Source organism: Perca fluviatilis, chromosome 17 (assembly GCF_010015445.1).
Source record: "Perca fluviatilis chromosome 17, GENO_Pfluv_1.0, whole genome shotgun sequence".
In the NCBI taxonomy this organism is placed as follows: Eukaryota; Metazoa; Chordata; class Actinopteri; order Perciformes; family Percidae; genus Perca; species Perca fluviatilis.
In genome coordinates, this window is record NC_053128.1 from 32,677,141 (window position 1) to 32,696,909 (window position 19,769).

General features: G+C 42.5%; 1 protein-coding gene and 1 pseudogene across 3 annotated transcripts; one reads left to right on the forward strand and one right to left on the reverse strand.

The window, feature by feature from the left end:
- Window positions 1-848: 848 nt before the first annotated feature.
- On the reverse strand, window positions 849-12,105 carry dusp11 (dual specificity phosphatase 11 (RNA/RNP complex 1-interacting)). 3 transcript variants are annotated; one of them, XR_005636727.1, is made up of 10 exons: window positions 11,809-12,104; window positions 10,533-10,608; window positions 9,044-9,175; window positions 8,816-8,939; window positions 5,628-5,688; window positions 5,438-5,484; window positions 5,276-5,351; window positions 3,966-4,097; window positions 2,548-3,230; window positions 849-1,308 (listed from the first exon to the last, which is right to left on the reverse strand). XR_005636727.1 is itself a non-coding variant. In XM_039780267.1 (9 exons), the coding sequence occupies exons 1-9, from the start codon at window positions 11,844-11,846 to the stop codon at window positions 2,627-2,629; spliced, it is 1,287 nt and encodes a 428-aa protein (XP_039636201.1). In that variant the 5' UTR covers window positions 11,847-12,105; the 3' UTR covers window positions 849-2,626. The 3 variants fall into 3 exon arrangements, 2 of the variants coding, with proteins under 2 accessions (XP_039636201.1, XP_039636200.1); XM_039780267.1 differs by having other exon boundaries at window positions 849-3,227; window positions 11,809-12,105; XM_039780266.1 differs by having other exon boundaries at window positions 849-3,230.
- Window positions 12,106-12,149: 44 nt separating this feature from the next.
- Window positions 12,150-16,458, forward strand: LOC120545710 (annotated as a pseudogene).
- Window positions 16,459-19,769: the final 3,311 nt, after the last annotated feature.

Below are 19,769 nucleotides of genomic sequence, written 5' to 3' on the forward strand. Positions count from 1 at the left end.
TGGGAGTTTAAAGTTTAATCTATCAACTAGCGTTTCTCTGCCTGGTTGTAGCGCTATCCTATTACGTGCAGAGTGAATTTGAAAGACAACAGTTTATCCCGCCCCTCGGATTGAGCCCTGACCAATGGGGAGTTCCCACACCCAACATCTGGATGTAGGGCTGGCTCGTCAGGCTAGCGATAAAGGCATTGAACATTTTTAATTTAAAACAGCTTATTATGTAGGTAGCCAATGGGTCTGTTTCACTTGATGCAAAGATTCGTTTTTGTGATTAAAATAAATTTTAAATATTACCCTAACACCCGTCTTCCTGTGTGCGGAAATTTGTTTATGTAGCTGTGACAACGAAACACGTGCATATTAGGCTACATGATGTGCGCTTGTTGCCCCGTGTGTACTGATGCGCTTTTCTGTTGACATTTCTGAATGCCTTCCTACAGCTGCTTAAAAAAAGCTTTCCACACAAACGGGCTCGGACATAAATATCTTAATGCCTGTCGGGCACGGGCCAGGCTCGGACAGAAAAATGCGGCCCGATCCGCCCTTTAGTCCAGTGGGAGAAAATGAATTAATAGTCAATAATTGTCACAAACTGTTAATTGAAAAGTAAATTTTTAAACTCTGGTCCCAGATGCAAACATCTGCTTAATATTTGAGTCTTCATGAGGGTAAATATTGTTGATTCATAGGACATTTAAAAACTGATGTTTTTGACATTTTCTGCCATTTTATAGTAAGAGCAACTAATCCATTAATTGAGAAAGTAATCAACAGATGAATCAATAATAAAAACAATCATTTGTTGAAGCTCTGTTTGCACGGAGGAGAATCAAATCAGACAAGAAGAGTAAGAAGAGAAAAAGTCGCTTTAGTGGGGGAAATAAAATACATAAAATATATGGCCAATAAAAACAAAATAAAACGTGACATGAACATGTCAACAGTTCTTCTCTCTGCAGAGTGGAATCGGCATTCATCACACAACAAGGCACGTAGAGATCGCAACCGAATGACGGGACCAAACTTGTAGCTTTGGGTCATTTTTTTTTTTTTTTTTAACAAATGCCCTCTTTTTGTTTCCATCTATCCGCTGCAGCTCGGCCAGGAAACACAGAGAGGGAATTCAAAGGCGGGAACTTTAGGAGATGCACACTGGATTCTCCACAGATTCGTTTCCATTGGAGCTTTTGATCTTTGCCGGCTCGCGTCTCAGTCAATTCATTTTCTCACACTCTAATTTTCACTCTCATATGCAGTGAGATGCTGCGCCGTAGAGCCGGCTGTCGAAACAACTGCAACACCCGCACGCTGCGGAGAAATAAACAGTAAAGAAAGGATCATTTGAGCTGAAACCGATCCATTAATATAAGCCAACAACCAAAATCTTTTTCAATACATTTTAAAAACATGTAAACCTATTAGGGGTGTCACGATTCCATTCAATTTAAAAAAAATCTTTTGGCTAAAGTGAGGGCAATGCCACAAGAAAAACACCAGAAGGGTATGTTACAGCAGTTTGGGGTTCTCAGCGTTTACAAGTTGCGATTGATTGCACCATTAGTTTAACAAGGTGCACGTGAATGCACTATGGAGTCCCGTCAGAGCACACCGGCTTGACCTTTGTTGTTTGTTTCCTTCGCTCACTCACGGGGGAAGGCTAAATGTTGCCACAGGGTGACTTCGGGGGAAGTAGTGTTCCCCGAAGTGTTTTCTCAGTCATCTCCGACGCCGCCAGTCGCCGCGGTGTCTGGAACAGAGCATCTGAAGGCTACCGCCAAGCTAACGTTACCATGTGTCTTTAGCTGCATGCTACCAGCAGCTAAATACCGCCGTGTCTGTTTTTTTTTCTTCAAACGTGCTCAAGTAGTTGGGGGTGGAGAGGGAAAAATATATTAGGGTAGTCGCCAATCCTGCGTCTGATTTCAATAGACGAAATGGAAAGCTCATTTCAATCGATTTGCGATGTGAATCCATATCGGGACACCCTTAGAACCTGAGCCTTAACTGAATAAAAAAATGTTTGCTTCTTCAAACAGGCAGACTAATCCCAGCAGGAGAATTTCATTCAGATCGTCCCATAGATGAAAGAAGTCCGTGCAGTGGCGCTCTCAGCTGTCTGACGAAGCTGTAATCCTAACATCACACTGTTGGTAACAGATCTCAGCCTCCGGTGAAACTCCCATCCCAGCATTTAAGACATCTGTCTGTAATACTACTCACTACCGTTGTCGCTCCTTATCTCTACCCATAAGCTAACGTTAGCTACCCTGTCTTAAGCCATATGCTACCAGCCGGTAAACTACGAAAAGAAAAAAACAGAGTTTGTTATGCGAAGTAGGCGAAAATAGAGAGAGAAAAATATACCGGGGGAATCGCCGATCCTGCTTTTGATTTCGAAATGGACAGCTAATTTTAGTTTTTCGGTTTAAAATCTAAATCGTGACACCCCTAGAACCTAAGCTTGGATTTGGAAACCCTTTGCCTCTCTCGGAGCATGTAGAATAATCACAGCAGGAGAATTGAATTCAGAATTTCCCATTCATGTACCCATAGAGAAGTCTGATGAAGCTGTAAACCAAACACCACAGCGTTAATAACGCAGCGGATCTCAGCGTCCGGCGATACTCTAGTAGTCGTCGAACGTGTTGACTCTGTGTCTGTGTGTTTGCGTGGAGGAGGGGTGTCTCATTCTGGGAGCGGCCCACTCCTCCTCTCGCCTGTCGTGGCCGTTGGACTCGTTGGCCCAGCGTGCGGAGTAACGAGGGAGGGACGGAGGAGGCGCGGGATCTCTCCGTCTGTCCTCCGGCAGGCGGGACGGCGGCCTCCTCCCCCGCTCCGGTGGGGGATGTCTGGACCGGCTCTCGGTCCGTGGCGGATATGCGGATCCTGTCTGGGTCGGGGGGAGATACCTGGATCCGGTCTCTTTCGGTACGGGATATCTAGATCTTGCCTCGGTCGGTGGAAGATATCTGGACCGGCTCTCTTCTGATGGACCATATCTGGACCTCGTCTCCTCCGGTGGAAGATTTCTGGACTCGTCTGAGCGAGGCGGTCTCCTCCACGAGCCGTCAACGTGAGGGGCCGTCCACCGGTAAGGGTTGAGAGGCGCCGCGCGTGGAGGCTCCGCCCATGGAGGCAGTAAAGACGGACTGGGAAGAAGGCCGCGGCCGCCGGGTGGATGGCGGTTGTGGTGTGAGCGCTGGTTTGTTTCCCTTGGAGAGAAAGATCTGCTGACAGAGAGAAAGACAGACAACGTTAGAACCGGGGTTATTATAGTAAACGAAAACTAAAATGAAGATAAGTGTAGGCGACAATCTTAAACTCAACTTTTAGCCGCCATGAGGCTGAGTAGGAGAATAACTAACTTGCCAGATGCGCTTGCTGATAATGATCACGGATCCAACTGTGTTTTGTAGATTTATTTGCATTAACACAAACAAGGTTGTGCAATACATTTGCTATTTGGGTTGGGCAATATGTTAGTTGTGCAAGGGCTGTGCTACACTTATTGCGGAGAATGAAGCCGACAGGGTTGTTCAATTAAAGAATGCCATTGAAAGGAGGAGTTAACGTGCTTGATGAGCATATTTCAAAAAACAAAACTTGTTCAGAGTTCAAATAACTTCTGGAGGGTTGAGAAATATGTTGTCTCTGTTTTTACAATTATAAATCTTTTTGATAAATATGTTTTGTGTAATTATTTAGTAAAATTAGATTGAACATGTCCAATTTTGCATTTATTTTTTATTTATGACCCAATTTCAATACTTATTGCTTATGAACTATTCTGGCGTATTGACTCATGTAACCTTTTAGCTCAGGTTGTACTGATTTTATGGATATGAAGCGTTTGAAGATACTCTAAGGAAATTACATCACAATAAGCAGAAATACCGACGTACTGTAGGCGCTGGTGGAGCGTTTTTGTTTTGCCGCTCTTCTGAGGTGGCGTTTCTCCTCCTTACCTTTGGTGCCGGGAGTCATTAAAGCGCGGCTGCCTCTCGTCTCGGCTGTCAGAGTCTGACGCGGCGTAACTCGGCCGATGGGCGGCGAGGCCTCTCATTGGCTCCTGCTCAGACTCCTCCATCCCCACGTTACTGTTGAAATCAGATCACAAAGGGACGGATCAATAAATGTACCGGACAATCAAACTACAGCACACTGTAGGGGTGTGTGTGTCACATTGTACATTTTGTCACATTGTATTCAAATGAGCCCAAATGATTATTATTCGAAGTGTCTGATAACATTATGGAAAGGATCCCTACAGAGATAGACCTTTTAGTTAAAGAGTAAGATCCTTTTAGTTTAACATGAAACAGCCCCGAAATCACCATCACCAAACTCCACCAGACTCCATGTAAATAATCAGGACTTTTATCATCGTAAAACACACTTCATTCAAAGTGGACAGAAACTAAATAAAACTACCAAAAGCCGCCTTGGTTCATCTTTCCACTGTTCCAACAATCACAACTCTGGTTTGGTTGAAATAAACCCTTAATTCACCCATTTACATGTGGAGATATGCTGGCTCTATACACGCTAAAAGTCCTGATTATTTACATGGAGTCTGGTGGAGATATGCTGGCTCTATACACGCTAAAAGTCCTGATTATTTACATGGAGTCTGGTGGAGATATGCTGGCTCTATACACGCTAAAAGTCCTGATTATTTACATGGAGTCTAGTGGAGATATGCTGGCTCTATACCGCGTAAAAGTCCTGATTATTTACATGGAGTCTGGTGGAGATATGCTGGCTCTATACACGCTAAAAGTTCTGATTATTTACATGGAGTCTGGTGGAGATATGCTGGCTCTATACACGCTAAAAGTCCTGATTATTTACATGGAGTCTGGTGGAGATATGCTGGCTCTATACACGCTAAAAGTCCTGATTATTTACATGGAGTCTGGTGGAGTTTGGTGATGGGGATTTCGGGGTTGTTTCATGTTAAACTAAAGGGATCTTACTAACTAAAAAGGTCCATCTCTGTAGGGATCCTTTCATAATGTTGTCAGACACTTAGAATAATAATCCGAGTCTGTCAGCAGCAAAAACAGAACTTTTAGTGTTCTTTTTGCTTAATACCTGCCCAATTTCAAAAGCTTGTTGTTTTCATCAGTTACGTAGACACAGAAACACGGGAAAACAGGGTCCAGGTTGAAAAATAGAGAAGTGACCCTATGAATAGGACATGTTGTGCAAAGTGCAAACCATACATAACCGTAAACAAAAGACAGCACTCTGGAAGTGATTGAGGTATAATCACCTCCTCTTCGGCCCCCGTTGTAGATCGTCCAGATAGTTCTGTCTCTCCACGGCGTGGCCCCGCGACGAGTTGAACACTGAGAACAAAACCAGATTTGAGATGCTTTTACTTTGGTTCTGAAAGGAGCCAAACACAAGAAGAAACTAGAACATCAGCACTCACACTCGACTGCCTCTTTAGGATCCATCCCGTCCACGTCGATCAGGTACCTGCAGGTCAGACACAGACACGGCGGTTAAACACGGTCAAGCCTGGTTTACGGTCCATAAATTTACGTCACGCTTGAGTATACCCGGCGCTTTAAAACACAGTTAAACACTGGGAGCGTGTGGATGCTTCACACTGTACACACCTGCAGATCAGGTAGCCGGTACGGTTCAGCCCGTGGGTGCAGTGGACTCCGATCAGCTCGTCTGGAACGGAAAACACAGACAAGGTTCAGACTGAGGTTCAGTTTCTCAGCCCTCCTCCTGAGAGAAAATGATAAACTGATGATACATCTGTCTGTTTACAGCAACAACAAAATAATAAGGAAACCGTTCCTAGTTTACTGGTTAGCTTAGCTTAGCACAAAGACTGGAAACAGAGAAATGGGTCTGACTAAAGCAGTGGTTCTCAAACTTTTTCGGTCATTCCCCACTTTGGACAAGGGGGAATTTTCAAGCCCCACCTGCCCCCATCGCCCCAACACAATGCTAATGAAATACGCAACAAGCTTAAAATGTTCTAATTTATTGAAGTAACAGCTATCTACATCAAATAACAGCAAGTTAAAAAATAAAGAAAATAAAAGTGCAGCTGTGTCAAAATTTGGATCAAGTTCAAAAATAGAAAATAAATAAAAGTGCCACTTTGCAATCTGTGAAAAAAAAGAAAAGAAGAGAAATCCATTTGGCAAGAAAGGTCTATTCTCCCTGCATTAGTGGCTGCAATGAGCCTGTTTTGCATTGCACAATTTCAGGGGTGATCGGTCTAATAAGCGGCAAAACACAGCTATAAGGATGGTTTGCTCTCACACGCGCTGCATTTATAATCACACACACACACACACACACACACACACACACACACACACACACACACACACACACACACACACACACACACACACACACACACACACACACACACACACACACACACACACACACACACACACACACACACACACACACACACACACACACACACACACACACACACACACACACACACACACACACCTAGTGGAGGCGGGTATGGCTGCAGCCTGGAGCGTCCTAAGCTGTCCCGTATCATGCCTAGGCTTATCCAACGGTAAATTCAGAGGGTCAAAAATACGAAATCAAATTATTTTCCAGATTGATTCAAGGGTAAATCCATGGGCGTCAGTTTGGTTTGAAATGTGCTGGGGACAGAGACGCATTTGGAAGTACATTTCCAGAAGTGCTGGGTACAATGACGCATACTTTTCTTTTCTTTTTTTTCGCGCAGGTCACGTTTGAAAGACGCTGTCCTGTAGCTTACTAATGAATAAAAACGTGGTTTAATGTACGTAAACAATGATCAATGATTACCAAATTTCTCTCTCATAACCACTGAAAACTGTCAAAAAATCAAACCCAAAGTCCTATTATTATGGACGTTATCTGACTCGTTTCTGCTTCACATTTTCAGCAGGGCAGCGGAGCGGCTGTGGGTTGACTCCCAACGGTTCTCATGGGCTTTATAAGTCCTAACGTGAAAAAGCTTAACGTGGTTTAATGTACCTAAACAACGATCAATCATCACCACATTTCTGGTTTGATTTTTTGACAGTTTTCAGTGGTTATGAGGAGCAATATGAGAATGCTTGTGAGCTTGTGTGGTAATCATTGATCAGTGATGAATGATTACCACACAAGCTCAAGCTTTTTCCTCATCATAGGCGCCAATGAAGAAGAAAATGTTAATGTGAGATAACTTATAATCGTTGGATTTCGGTTTAGTTCTTTTGACAGGCTTAAGTGTTAATTACAAGATATGGCCATGATAAATTTGGTGATCATTGATCGTTGTTGAGGTACATTAAACCACGTTAAGCTTTTTCACGTTAAGCAGAATGTTCTGACAGGCAGCGTGGTGAACAGATGCGTGCAACCAGCGCAGCAGCAGATAGAGATTGCTGCGGATTTTTTGGCATCTTTTTTTGCCAGAATTATATGTATTAGTAATGAAGTATTAAAGTAGTAAGTATTTTTCCAGTAGCCACCCTTTGCTTTTTATTAATAAGGAAATAATTCCACTAATTAACCCTGACAAAGCACACCTGTGAAGGTAAAAACCATTTCAGGTGACTACCTCATGAAGCTCATTGAGAGAACACCAAGGGTTTGCAGAGTTATCAAAAAAGCAAAGGGTGGCTACTTTGAAGAATCTAAAATATAAGACATGTTTTCAGTTATTTCACACTTTTCTTACAGTACATTTCATAATTCCACAGGTGTGTTCATGCATAGTTTTGATGCCTTCAGTGAGAATCTACAATGTAAATAGTCATGAAAATAAAGAAACACATTGAATGAGAAGGTGTGTCCAAACTTTTGGCCTGTACTGTACATACAAAATAACTGTTGTATAAGAAAAAAAAAGAGGCTGAATGGGTTGAGTGCAGAATTTGCAAAGAATATATATATATATATATATATACACACACACAGTATATCATAACATGACAGCGTGAACAGCCCAAGTCAAATGGCATCTGATCTTTTCCACTTCCGATCTGGGCCACTTTCATATGTGGTCCAAATCCATTACAGGTAGGATATTTCAAAAAATGCGACCTGAGTCTGGACAGTCAGATCGGAATTCATGTGACTTTGACGTCACTCTAGAGCGACCATCGTCACAATTGTGCGCCAAGAGCAGCAAGTCCCCAGGAACAGTGCCAGGCTTTGATGCAAACATGGCCATAGCGGCCGACGGTGGAATTTCTCCCACAGACTTTACATGGCGAAAGACAAGCCTGGAACGTGGATGTAAGGTTTTTAACGTCCTGTTCCCATTCTGCCGTCTGGTCGGTGTTGTCTGCAGCTTTACTCGTTTGTGCATGCGGGTCACTTTCAAGCCGTGACCAGTACTTGAGTCTGATGCGGGCCTCATTTAAAAAAAAATAATGTTAACAGACAGTCAAAAAAAATCGGATCTGAAAGAAAATCGGAATTGAGCATTAAGGCCTGCGGTCTGAACGTAGCCATTGTGAACAAATGTCTACAGCTGTGACGGGAAAGGTCTTTCTTTCTTTTCTCCTCGCGGTGAAGAAGCAACGTTATTATTTTACTAATGTTTTTTTCTATGCAGAAAGGTTTTAGATTGCGGTTTATTTATAACGTAATAATAACTTCTTTTTTTAAAGATTATTTTTTGGGGCTTTTTTCCATTTATTTTAGAGTGACAGTGGATAGATGGGAAAGGTGGGAGAGAGAGATGGGGGATGACACGCAGCAAATGGCCACAGGTCCGATTCGAACCCGGGTCGAGTGATTGCGATGACTTGCACAGCCCCGGCGTATCTCTCACCGTTGTCGGCGTTCTCCCGTAGAAACCTGCGTACGGCGCGTTTGAAGCTCAGGATGGTCTCGTCGCTGGGAACCTCGTGTCCGGCTGTGAAGATCTTCACAAACAGCAGCGAGTCTGGGATGTCCTGCACGCACAAAACAACGGCAGCTTTCAGTCCGCTTCTCTTCAAAAAAAAAAAAGAAAATCTGGTTTGGTATTCCATCATCCGTTCCAAACTGAGCACGGTACCTGTAGTGTGTAGTAGCGCGTGGTGAACGTCAGGTCAATGATCAGACCCAGCCGCTGCTCGTCTCTGCTCAGAGCGTCCAGCAGCTCCCACGGACCGAACGCGTCCGAACACGGAAGCTTCCGGTTCAACGACTGAAAGAGAAACACACAGACGTTAAGAGTTTAGATTCTCTGCCTGAGCCTCAGTTTTGACGCCGCTATGATCGGGCCGGGCCCTTGATCAAGCATTTGTGTTTTTTTTTTTAAATCAAACTAATAATAATTGATTGATGAATCCAATTTGACCATATCTGTCACTGTCAGTGGCTTGTTGATCTTTACATTGTTAGTTCATTTCCTATCCTGGCCTGGGACACACATTCATACGGTTTGATAAAGTACTTATTGGACTTTAACTTATCATTGCACTTACAATAACGAGCGCAGCTGTCCTCAATATTGTGTCGTATCGTCTCATCTCCGGTATTTCCTGCATCCACCGTGTGTGTGTGTGTGTGTGTGTGTGTGTGTGTGTGTGTGTGTGTGTGTGTGTGTGTGTTGTGTGTGTGAGCATGCGTGTCAGTCGCGGGCGGCCCCGCCCGCTGCAGAGAGCCGACAGGATTGAAGCTGCAGCAGCTTCAGCGACTTTCAGAGTGAAAAATCGTTACAGCGTACGCTGATGTTGAAATGTATACAGGTTGGCAGGACGGTCCGAAATGTATCGCGGCGTCTTTCGCTGTACGTTTCGTCGGTAAGTGTGAGATGTTCGCGTCGCTCACGTCTCGTCTTCACATCAGAAGCAAGGAAATGATCAACCCGTTCTCACTCCTACTTGGTCAGTGGCTCTCAGAGGGCACGTGGGACTGCTGGGATTGGTTGAAGTCGCGGGAAACTTCAGGTTATTGGTCAAATTTGCAGAAAAGTTGCAGTGAAAGGTCAAAATTGCGAGTCGCACCAAATTTGGCACGATCTCGAAATCGTGAAATCCTGGAGGGACTGAGAGATGCTGCATTTTAGTTTAGTTTTATAGCTGATGGTCTTATTTTGTTTACAAGTTCCAGATGGAGTCTGGAGATGATGTGGGGTACTACTTATTGTTTACATCTTACTCTACACACTTCAGGCTGTTGCAGCTAGCTCGGGGGAGAGACTGGATGACACTAGGTGGTACAGCCTGAGACATGCACAATAAAAAAAAATTGCCTTCTGAACCGAAATATGAACCGAACCGGGACTTCTGTGTACCGTGCAGTCAAATATAATCATAATTTCAGCTTCTTCTATTTTTTAAACAAAAAAAAATAGGTATAATGTCGTTTAAATTAGGTTTACTGACTATGAATAAAGAAAGGGTTAAAAGAAGTGACGACGACTTCTTTTAAAGCGTGAAAATCATAGGAAAAAAAGCAACAAAACCGTTTTGGACCCAGAAGGACAACAAGTAGATGGTGGACAGGAAGACAACACGAGGGTTAAACAGAAGCTGCGGTGTCCATCTGTAACTCCTGACCTGTTTCAGAGGCACTTTGAAGGCGATGAACCGCGTCCCGGGGAGCCTCTTCCCAACAGCTCTGTAATCCAGCCATCTGTTGACAGGAACACACATCAGGGTTACTCAGACAAACACAGGCTGGCACTGACCAGGACTTTCACTGGGGAAGGTTTCCTGGACACACACACACACACACACACACACACAGTAACACACACACACAGTATCACACACACAAACAGTATCACACACACACACACACACAGACACACACACACAGTAACAAACACAAACAGTATCACACACACACAGTAACAAACACACACACTTCATAACTGTATACTAAGTTTGTGTGTTTTAATCACTTATGAACTTCAATGTATAGACATTTTTTGTACCATTTGTGTTGTGTGTCTGATATATTTTATACCGGTATGGACCTGTGTGTCTGATATATTTTATACCGGTATGGACCTGTGTGTCTGATATATTTTATACCGGTATGGACCTGTGTGTCTGATATATTTTATACCGGTATGGACCTGTGTGTCTGATATATTTTATACTGGTATGGACCTGTGTGTCTGATATATTTTATACTGGTATGGACCTGTGTGTCTGATATATTTTATACCGGTATGGACCTGTGTGTCTGATATATTTTATACCGGTATGGACCTGTGTGTCTGATATATTTTATACCGGTATGGACCTGTGTGTCTGATATATTTTATACCGGTATGGACCTGTGTGTCTGATATATTTTATACTGGTATGGACCTGTGTGTCTGATACTGAATAGTGTATTAGTTTTTTTTAGAATGATCCCAGTAGGTGAGACCTAGTCTTCTGCATGACACTACATTACGGCTTACGTGCAGTTTAGTGTCCCAAATTATTTTCCAAAAACGGAGTGTCCCAAATGATGAGGGTCTTATTTGAGACAGGTTATGGTTAAGGTTAGGGTAGCACAGGTGGTTTAGCAGGTTCATAATTAATTAAGGACACTGTATGGAGAATTTGGGACACTGAACTGCACGTATACCCTACATTACGTATCATTAGCACAGTAACACACACAGACAGACAGACAGACAGACAGACAGACAGACACAAAACTACAAACTATATGACAGTACATGACTCAGCATAACACGCGGGTGTATTGTTAACATGTAACGTTAGCTAGCTCACACAGACGGAGAACAAAAACATATATTTAACGTTATTACAACAGACAAAAACAAACATTAGGGACATGTTGTGAACACACAACGTTAAAAGCGATGCTTACCTGTCGGGGATGCCGTTTTTCTTGTTGTACCGGGACATGTTCAAAGTCTTCTTCTGTCTTTAATCTAACTATTTAAATCCTAACAGACCAAACATGAACGTTACCACGTGTAGCTCCAGCCGCTTTTAAAGCTCAATATTTCTTTATTCCTTTACTTTATACTCACTAACCACACGTAATAAGGTATCTCTGGTCATTTAAAACACTATATTACTATAACAGTTTCCATACTTTAAGAAACTAGCTAGGCTATAGAGCCGACTGTTGTCTCGGAAACTGAAGGCAGCTGCCGCCCTCCGTGCCCATAGACAGTAAACTGCAGTCGCGTGTGGATGACGTAACGGTGACGTTCCCTGTGGCGATGTTGCTGCACTCCGCCTCTATTGTCCCTCGTGAGTTGCCGTAGCTTCGGTGTCCTCACAACACCGTCTTGTGATGCTGAGGTAGGTCGCGTGTAAAATGCTGCTGCCCTATTTTATTGTTTTCTTTGAAAGTTGTGTTGTGACCCTTCAATGGCTCTCCAGTCCATGTTGAGAGTGTAAAGTCTGTTATTTCATGTTTAGGAGCAGAGGAGCGGACAGTAGGAGACAGTAGACCAGAAGCCATTCATGTGATATTGTCTTCTGCAGGTATGTGGAGCTCTTTGTTAGACGTTATATTCTTGTTGTTATCTGTGCAGTCACCCGAACCCACGGGCTGTTTAACTTTGCCCACTGAAACTGTTAGAAAGTATAAAACATAGTTTTTCACATATATTGTTATAATTCAAGTAAGGTTTCCCCAGTCTATTCTAATTGCTGCTGTTGGCTAACAATGTGCACATTAAGAGTTGATTGAGATACTATTAGGGCTGCTCCTTCTTATTCAATTAGTTGACTAATCGGTCGTTTTGGTCTTAGTCAACTTAGATTTCTTTAGTCGATTAGTCATGTTTGATGCTTTTTTCATGCTGAATGACTTATTTCCAAGAAACATACGAGCACATCTCTGGTAAACACAAGAATTAAAGTTGTGCTTCTGCATGACTCTTTGCGGAGAAACTCAGATTTACAGATTTGTCGATTAAATCAACTAATCGATTAGTCGATACAATTGAATGAGTGTTAGTCGACTAAGAATTTCTTCAATCGAGCACAGCCCTAGATACTATTCTGTAATGTCATTGTTATGTATGTATGGTAGAAAATGAGATCACCCTTAGACAATACCGTCTTGTATTGCTGAGGAGCAGAGGTGAGATAGTTGGAAACAGTAGACCAGAAGCCAGTTAATGTGATATAGTCTTCTGCAGAGCAAATACATTTTAGAAAACAGTCAGCTGAAGTTGTTTCCATACCCTGTCCACATCTGTTACAGTTGCGTGCTATATTTCATGGATCCATTTTGTACTTATTATAAAAATGAAAACCAATAAACATAAAAAAAGAAGAGACAGAGACACAACACCTGTCCCCTCCAGAGAGACCTCTTATAGGACCACTGAATCCTCATAAAGACCCTACAACGTGACTAGTGTAGTACATATAACATGCTGCATTTTAGCATTTAATATTCAAATATAAAAAATATATATAACAAATCTATATAAAAAAAATAACAATTGAATTTGAATGTTATTATAGAGGAAGACTGACAGCTCTAGTTTACACTAGGGGTGGGAATCACCAGAGGCCTCACGATATGATGTTATTGCGATTTTAAAGATATTGCAATATTCTGCATTATATTGCAATTTATGACCCTTTTTCCAACTTCAAATGTTTCCCAATTTTAAATGATGTCCTCAAAAGGAAACTTTGTCGACATCTGTTTCATCTAAAAATATACATTTCTCTGTTTGTTCATCTCACTTCAATGTTATTGCTGCAAAATGGGATTGTCACGCAGGCAAACTGACCAACACATATATAATAAAAGATCAATACTTGGCGTCTGTGTATCGATACAGTATTGCCACTGAAAATATTGCAATAGTATGCTGTAGCGATTTTTCTCCCACCCCTAGTTTACTCGAAGGCTAGTGTAAAAAGTGCAGAGGATCAGTAATTTATCAGTAAAAGAAGGCCTTTGTTTGACTAAAAACAGGCTGCGGTCCAGTGTAAACATGCTTAAAGGTGTCGTCAGGGTGGAGGATAAATACTGATAAATCATGGATATAAAGTATATATTTTTCTTTAATTATGTCTGTAAATGTACGACTCTTTCCCTGAAGTGGTAATGACTGTAAAACCCTGTTTTTATGACACACAGAGACAGACAGTCGTCACTGAGCGAGAGGTGAAATGGAGCAGGAAGGAGTTCAGCTGGACCTGGAAACTTTCTCTTGTACCATCTGTCTGGATCTACTGAAGGATCCGGTGACTACTCCCTGTGGACACAGCTACTGCATGAACTGTATTAAAAGCCACTGGGATGAAGAGGATTGTAAGTACAGCTACAGCTGCCCTCAGTGCAGGAAGACGTTCACACAGAGGCCTGTCCTGCTGAAAAACACCATGTTAGCAGATTTAGTGGAGGAGCTGAAGAAGACTGGACTCCAAGCTGCTCCTGCTGATCACTGCTATGCTGGAGCTGAAGATGTGGCCTGTGATGTCTGCACTGAGAGAAAACTCAAAGCACACAAGTCCTGTCTGATCTGTCTGGTCTCTTACTGTGAGAAACACATTCAGCCCCATTATGATGTAGCTCAGTTTAAGAGACACAAGCTGGTGGAGCCGTCCAAGAAGCTCCAGGAGAACGTCTGCTCTCGTCATGATGAGGTGATAAAGATGTTCTGCCGTGCTGATCAGCAGCTTATCTGTTATCTCTGCTCTGTGGAGGAACATAAAGGCCACGACACAGTCTCAGCTGCAGCAGAGAGAGCTGAGAGAGCTCGAGGGGAGTCGACAAAACATCCAGCAGAGCATCCAGGACAGAGAGGAAGAAGTGAAAGTGCTTCAACAGGATGCAGAGTACAGCGAGAAGATCTTCACTGAGATGATCCGTATCACGGAGCAAGGAAGCTCTGATGTGGAGCAGCAGGTCAGATCCCAGCAGAAAAGTGAAGTGAGTCGAGTCAAAGAGCTTCAGGAGAAGCTGGAGCAGGAGATCACTGAGCTGAAGAGGAAAGACGCTGAGCTGAAGAAGCTCTCACACACAGAGGATCATACACAGTTTCTACACAACTACCCCTCACTGTCACCACTCAGCCAATCAGAAGAGAAGAGGACAAACACACAACCAGAGCCCAAGACCAGAGCTGAATTCTTAAAATATTCACGTGAAATCACACTGGATCCAAACACAGCAAACAAAAATGTGTTATTGTCTAAAGGGAAAAGGAAAGCAACATACATAGGACAACAACAGTCTTATTCCAGTCACCCAGACAGATTCACTATCACGGCTCAGGTCCTGAGTAGAGAGAGTCTGACTGGACGTTGTTACTGGGAGGTGAAAAGGAGAGGGAGAGGAAGAGTTTATATAGCAGTTGCATACAAGACTATGAGAAGAGCAAGGGTGCGATGGTGGGATGACTTGGATGAATGTGCATTTGGATTCAATGACAAATCTTGGGCGTTAGATTGTATCAACAGTAGTTCTGTATTTTTGTCCAACAGAGTCCATGCTCCCATCTCAGATCCTGTGTCCTCCAGAGTAGGAGTGTACCTGGATCACAGTGCAGGTATTCTGTCCTTCTACAGCGTCTCTGAAACCATGACTCTCCTCCTCAAAATCCAGACCACATTCACTCGGCCGCTCTATGCTGGACTAAAGGTTTGTTATTGTGAAAACTCTTCTTCTGGAGTCTCTGCTGAGTTGTGTCTAAACTGAAATAGACAGAAGTCATTTAAGGGTTAAATTCTGTGTTTTAACTCTTTGACCTATTTAGTCTCCATGTTTGTTGCTGAGAGCTGATTCTTGTGACATTCTATTTTTTAGACGTTTTTTTATGTGTTTACACATTTTTGTAGCTTTATTTTATTATTTTTGCTTTTATCAACATTTTTAGTTGACATGTATTTGCTTTTCTAAAAAATAAGAAAAAAATTCTCAGTTACACACACATTAAGGGGCAGTGGTGGGTTAAGGAAGTGAGCATGGGTCCGGTTCAATCCCCAGACCGACAGGATAAAATCTGGGTGGGGAAAGTGAAAGAACAGCACTTGTCCCTCCCTCATTACCACCACTGAGGTGCCCTTGAGCAAGGCCCTTAACCCCAACGGCAGCAGATCAGACTGTGGAAAAAAATTATTCTGGAAGCCCCAGAAGCTTTCTTCAACATTTATTTGCTTTTCTGAACGTTTTTGTAAATTAGTTTGAGGTTTGTTTTGCTTGTATTGATGTTTTAGAAGTAACTGCATGGCTCTGAAGAGAGAAAGCACCAGACCTCCTTTATCCACACGCACTTTGTTCTCTTTGTGTACATTTGTAAAGAAATCTAGATTTACATTTATTTCTTGGGCGGACCAAATGTTGTTATCATAATCATAATCAATAACTCATTCTTCTCTTTTACATAGCTGAGATTCTGGTTCAAACAAAGTGATTGTGTGGATGAAGTGAATGTGTTGATGAAATCATTGAACAAGAGTCTTTGAACAGACTTTACTGATGGGATGTGTGAACAAACTGAAGCTTTACATGATGAATAAACTAACATGAACAAAGTCTTTTCTTCCTGTCTTCATTCCAGGGTTTCATACAAAGCTGACGGAGAAAATGTGAAACTGATATGAGAGTATAACTGAGGCACCTTTCCTCCTGAAACACCACAAAGTACAGTGTTCATGTTTAGAGTCAGTCAGTCTCTGTCCTTTCAACTTTCCTCACTAAAACTGCTCCGTCACAGAGAAATGAGCAGAGTTTTCTATCACTTGTTGCTTTTTACAGCCAACATTTCCTCTGTGCACTGAGTCAATAATTCTTACACTGTAACTGTTTCATTAGTAGTTCCTCTTCCCCCCCCCCGGCTCTCAATATTACGTAACAGCATACATTGACAAAAGCCACAAGGGCGGAACTGCAAAGCATTATGGGTGATATTCCCCTCTGAAGTGACTATCGTTCACTCGCTCCCTCTCCCCATTGCCTGGTCGTATCTAAGGTCCGTCCTATTTACTGGAGCAGTGAACAACATTTGCATTGCAAAAAGCAGCTCATGGGATGGGAATGATTGTTCCAGGTATTAGAGAAACAACAGAGCCGTGCCGAGACCTGTGAAGGGGCAGGGGCTCAAAGTTAAAAAGGGGCATATGGTACCCGATTTTAAACCACCACGGCATTAGGGCTGTGTATAGCCACAGTATAGGCCATGATACTGATGTTACTGTTTAATATATTATCATGTATTACAAAACTGTAAGCAAGGAGATATAAAATCCTGTCGTAGTATAAAGAACACACCACTACGTGTAAGAGAAATCTGTCAAAAAAAGTTTATTTTTTTTTTAACCCTTGTGTTTTCCTCGGGTCAAATTTGACTCGTTTTAAAAGCTTTTTCATATCACAAATATGGGTTTCGTTCAACCAAATTGCCCCAAAATAACCTGCATTCATGCATGAACGTTGTATGGAACCCAGACAACATTCTCCATAGGTAAAATGAATCATTACTTCCATTGAATTTGGGTTTTTTTATTCAATTTTATAGCATTTGAAAAAGAAAAATGGTTTTAAAACAGTGTCCTGACTAAACTTTTACATGAACCAGTCTGTGATCCACTCAACACTCTCTCATCTTAACTAATAGTCAAAATAATTCATAATTTCTGCTTTTTTTAACTCAAAAATTAGGTATAATGTAATTTAAGTTAGGTTTATTGGCTATTAATGAAACAAAGCGTTGAAAAAAGCAAGAAAAACGTCGGAAAAAGTTTTAAAATTTTGATCCGGAAGGACAACAAGTTGATTAAGCAATCAGAAGAGTAAGATGTGCATTGTGTGGGTAAGGAAGAGAGACAAAGTCAAAGCTTGCTGATGTCATATTCAGCTTACTGGTTCCAGAGGGAGCTACAGCTGGCGTGATTCTTCCAGGAGACATGACTGCTCCACACAAAGAGCTCAAACTGAACTAAATAAGGCCCCAGATTCAGAAATCAAGGGGGTCCTATTAGGGTCATATATTTACTGGTAAGAAGTAGGGCTGGATCCAAATATCAGACTATAGGGATATTCATTTGGTGGGTAGGTATTTGATTTTCAATTTTAGGATTCGCATATACGTTACTTTTTCATTTAATGCCGTAATAAAGTTAAGAAGGATTCAACTTGTAGAGAAACGCAACCCTAAAGGCTCTTATGTACTAGACGCAGCCCAGCTGGCATGCGCCATTGTGACGTCAAAATGACGGATTTATGGCACGTGAGCAGAGGTCGCGCACGGCTCTTTTTTTTTCAGCAGCGCGCGACAAAGCGGAAACGGGAGGCCAGGACTCTCAGAGTGACTGCAGGTCTCTCTGGTAAACTTACTGGTTTAAGATGAGTTCTTTTATGGTGAATGAAAGGCTTGATCCCATCAAGTATCTCATCCAATCAAATCGAAGCATTGACGTCAATGCTGCTGCCGGTTCTGCCGTTGTTTACCTTTTTCTTCTTCTAGTCCGTTAAATTTTTTTTTACCTCTTTTTGAGGAGTGGGTTGTCTTTCATATATTTTGACGGGGGAGAAATCTACCTCTTCTAAATGTGTGGGGGGGGGAGGACATATCCCCCGCATCAGCAAATCACAGGCAACTTGATCTATAGACATTATAAAGAACATGGGGGGGGGGTAATAGATTAAACCAGTGTTACGTGTTAGCATGACCAGATGCAAAGCTTGCAAAAGAGTGACCAGATGTAGTGCTCTGCTGAATGGCTGCAGGAGAGATGGCTGCTGCACACAAAAGCATCATAAATCCTCTATATCAGCCAGTTTCAGGAATTATTCATAGAGTGCTTTTAGTTATAAGATGCTTTAAAATAAGAGGTAAAACATCTTACCTCACTAAAATCATACTAACATTACAGGTACAAGGTAACATTGAATCTTGGCAGTGGCATAAAGAAACATAAAGTTAGAGTGAGTACAACATAAACATTAAAGGAGAATTCCGCCAATTTTTACATTAATCATCGCTATAAATATGCGTGTATTTAGGATTGAAAAAAAACACGACGCGGCAGCTGTCGGGGCTGGTTTTAGAGTGCCTAACAGACACAAAATGCAATTCAAATATCTGTGCAACATGAACAGGGCCCTTACGTGACAACAAGATGCCTTTTCAACTCAGACATTGTTTAAATTCACCTACCCTGTCTCAATCCTGCCGGTAGGTAGCTTGCCCTGTTAGCTGTTAGCTGTACAAACACAACTTTTCCATTGTCTTGATGGCACCGGTTGACCGCACGTACAGGTTTCTGTATGTGGGTGTCGGTTGTAATGGAAGAATTTCTGATGGCGGAGTGTTTTGTGGATGCACGTTAGCAGATACCCTGGTAAACAGAACCGCCAACATCCCTGCCCCTGCACCACTTCCAGGTTCACAATGCAGGTTCTGCTGTCTCCATACTGCATTGTGGCAGATGACGCGTTTCCGTTGACAGACTACCTGTTGAAGCCATATGCAAACCGCAGATTCACTGTAGAACAGTGCATCTTCACCTACAGGCTGTCGCTAGCTTGGAGGGTTGTGGAAAATGCATTTGGGATCATGGCCAACTGCTTCTGTGTCTTGCTAACCACCATCAACATCCAAGCCACTGTCACAGTGGAGTACATTGTCCTGGCTTGTTGTGCTCTGCATAACTTTCTACGGAGTGAGGGCAGCAATGTATACATGGCAGACATTGTGGACCAGGGCGGACCAGATAGAGACATTATTGAAGGAAGATGGAGGCAAGACCCTGCCCTACAACAAGCCCCCCTGCCACAAACCACCAATGCAGCAGCAAGGGCCAAACAAGTCAGGGATGGACAATGTTGTTATTTCATGTCTGATA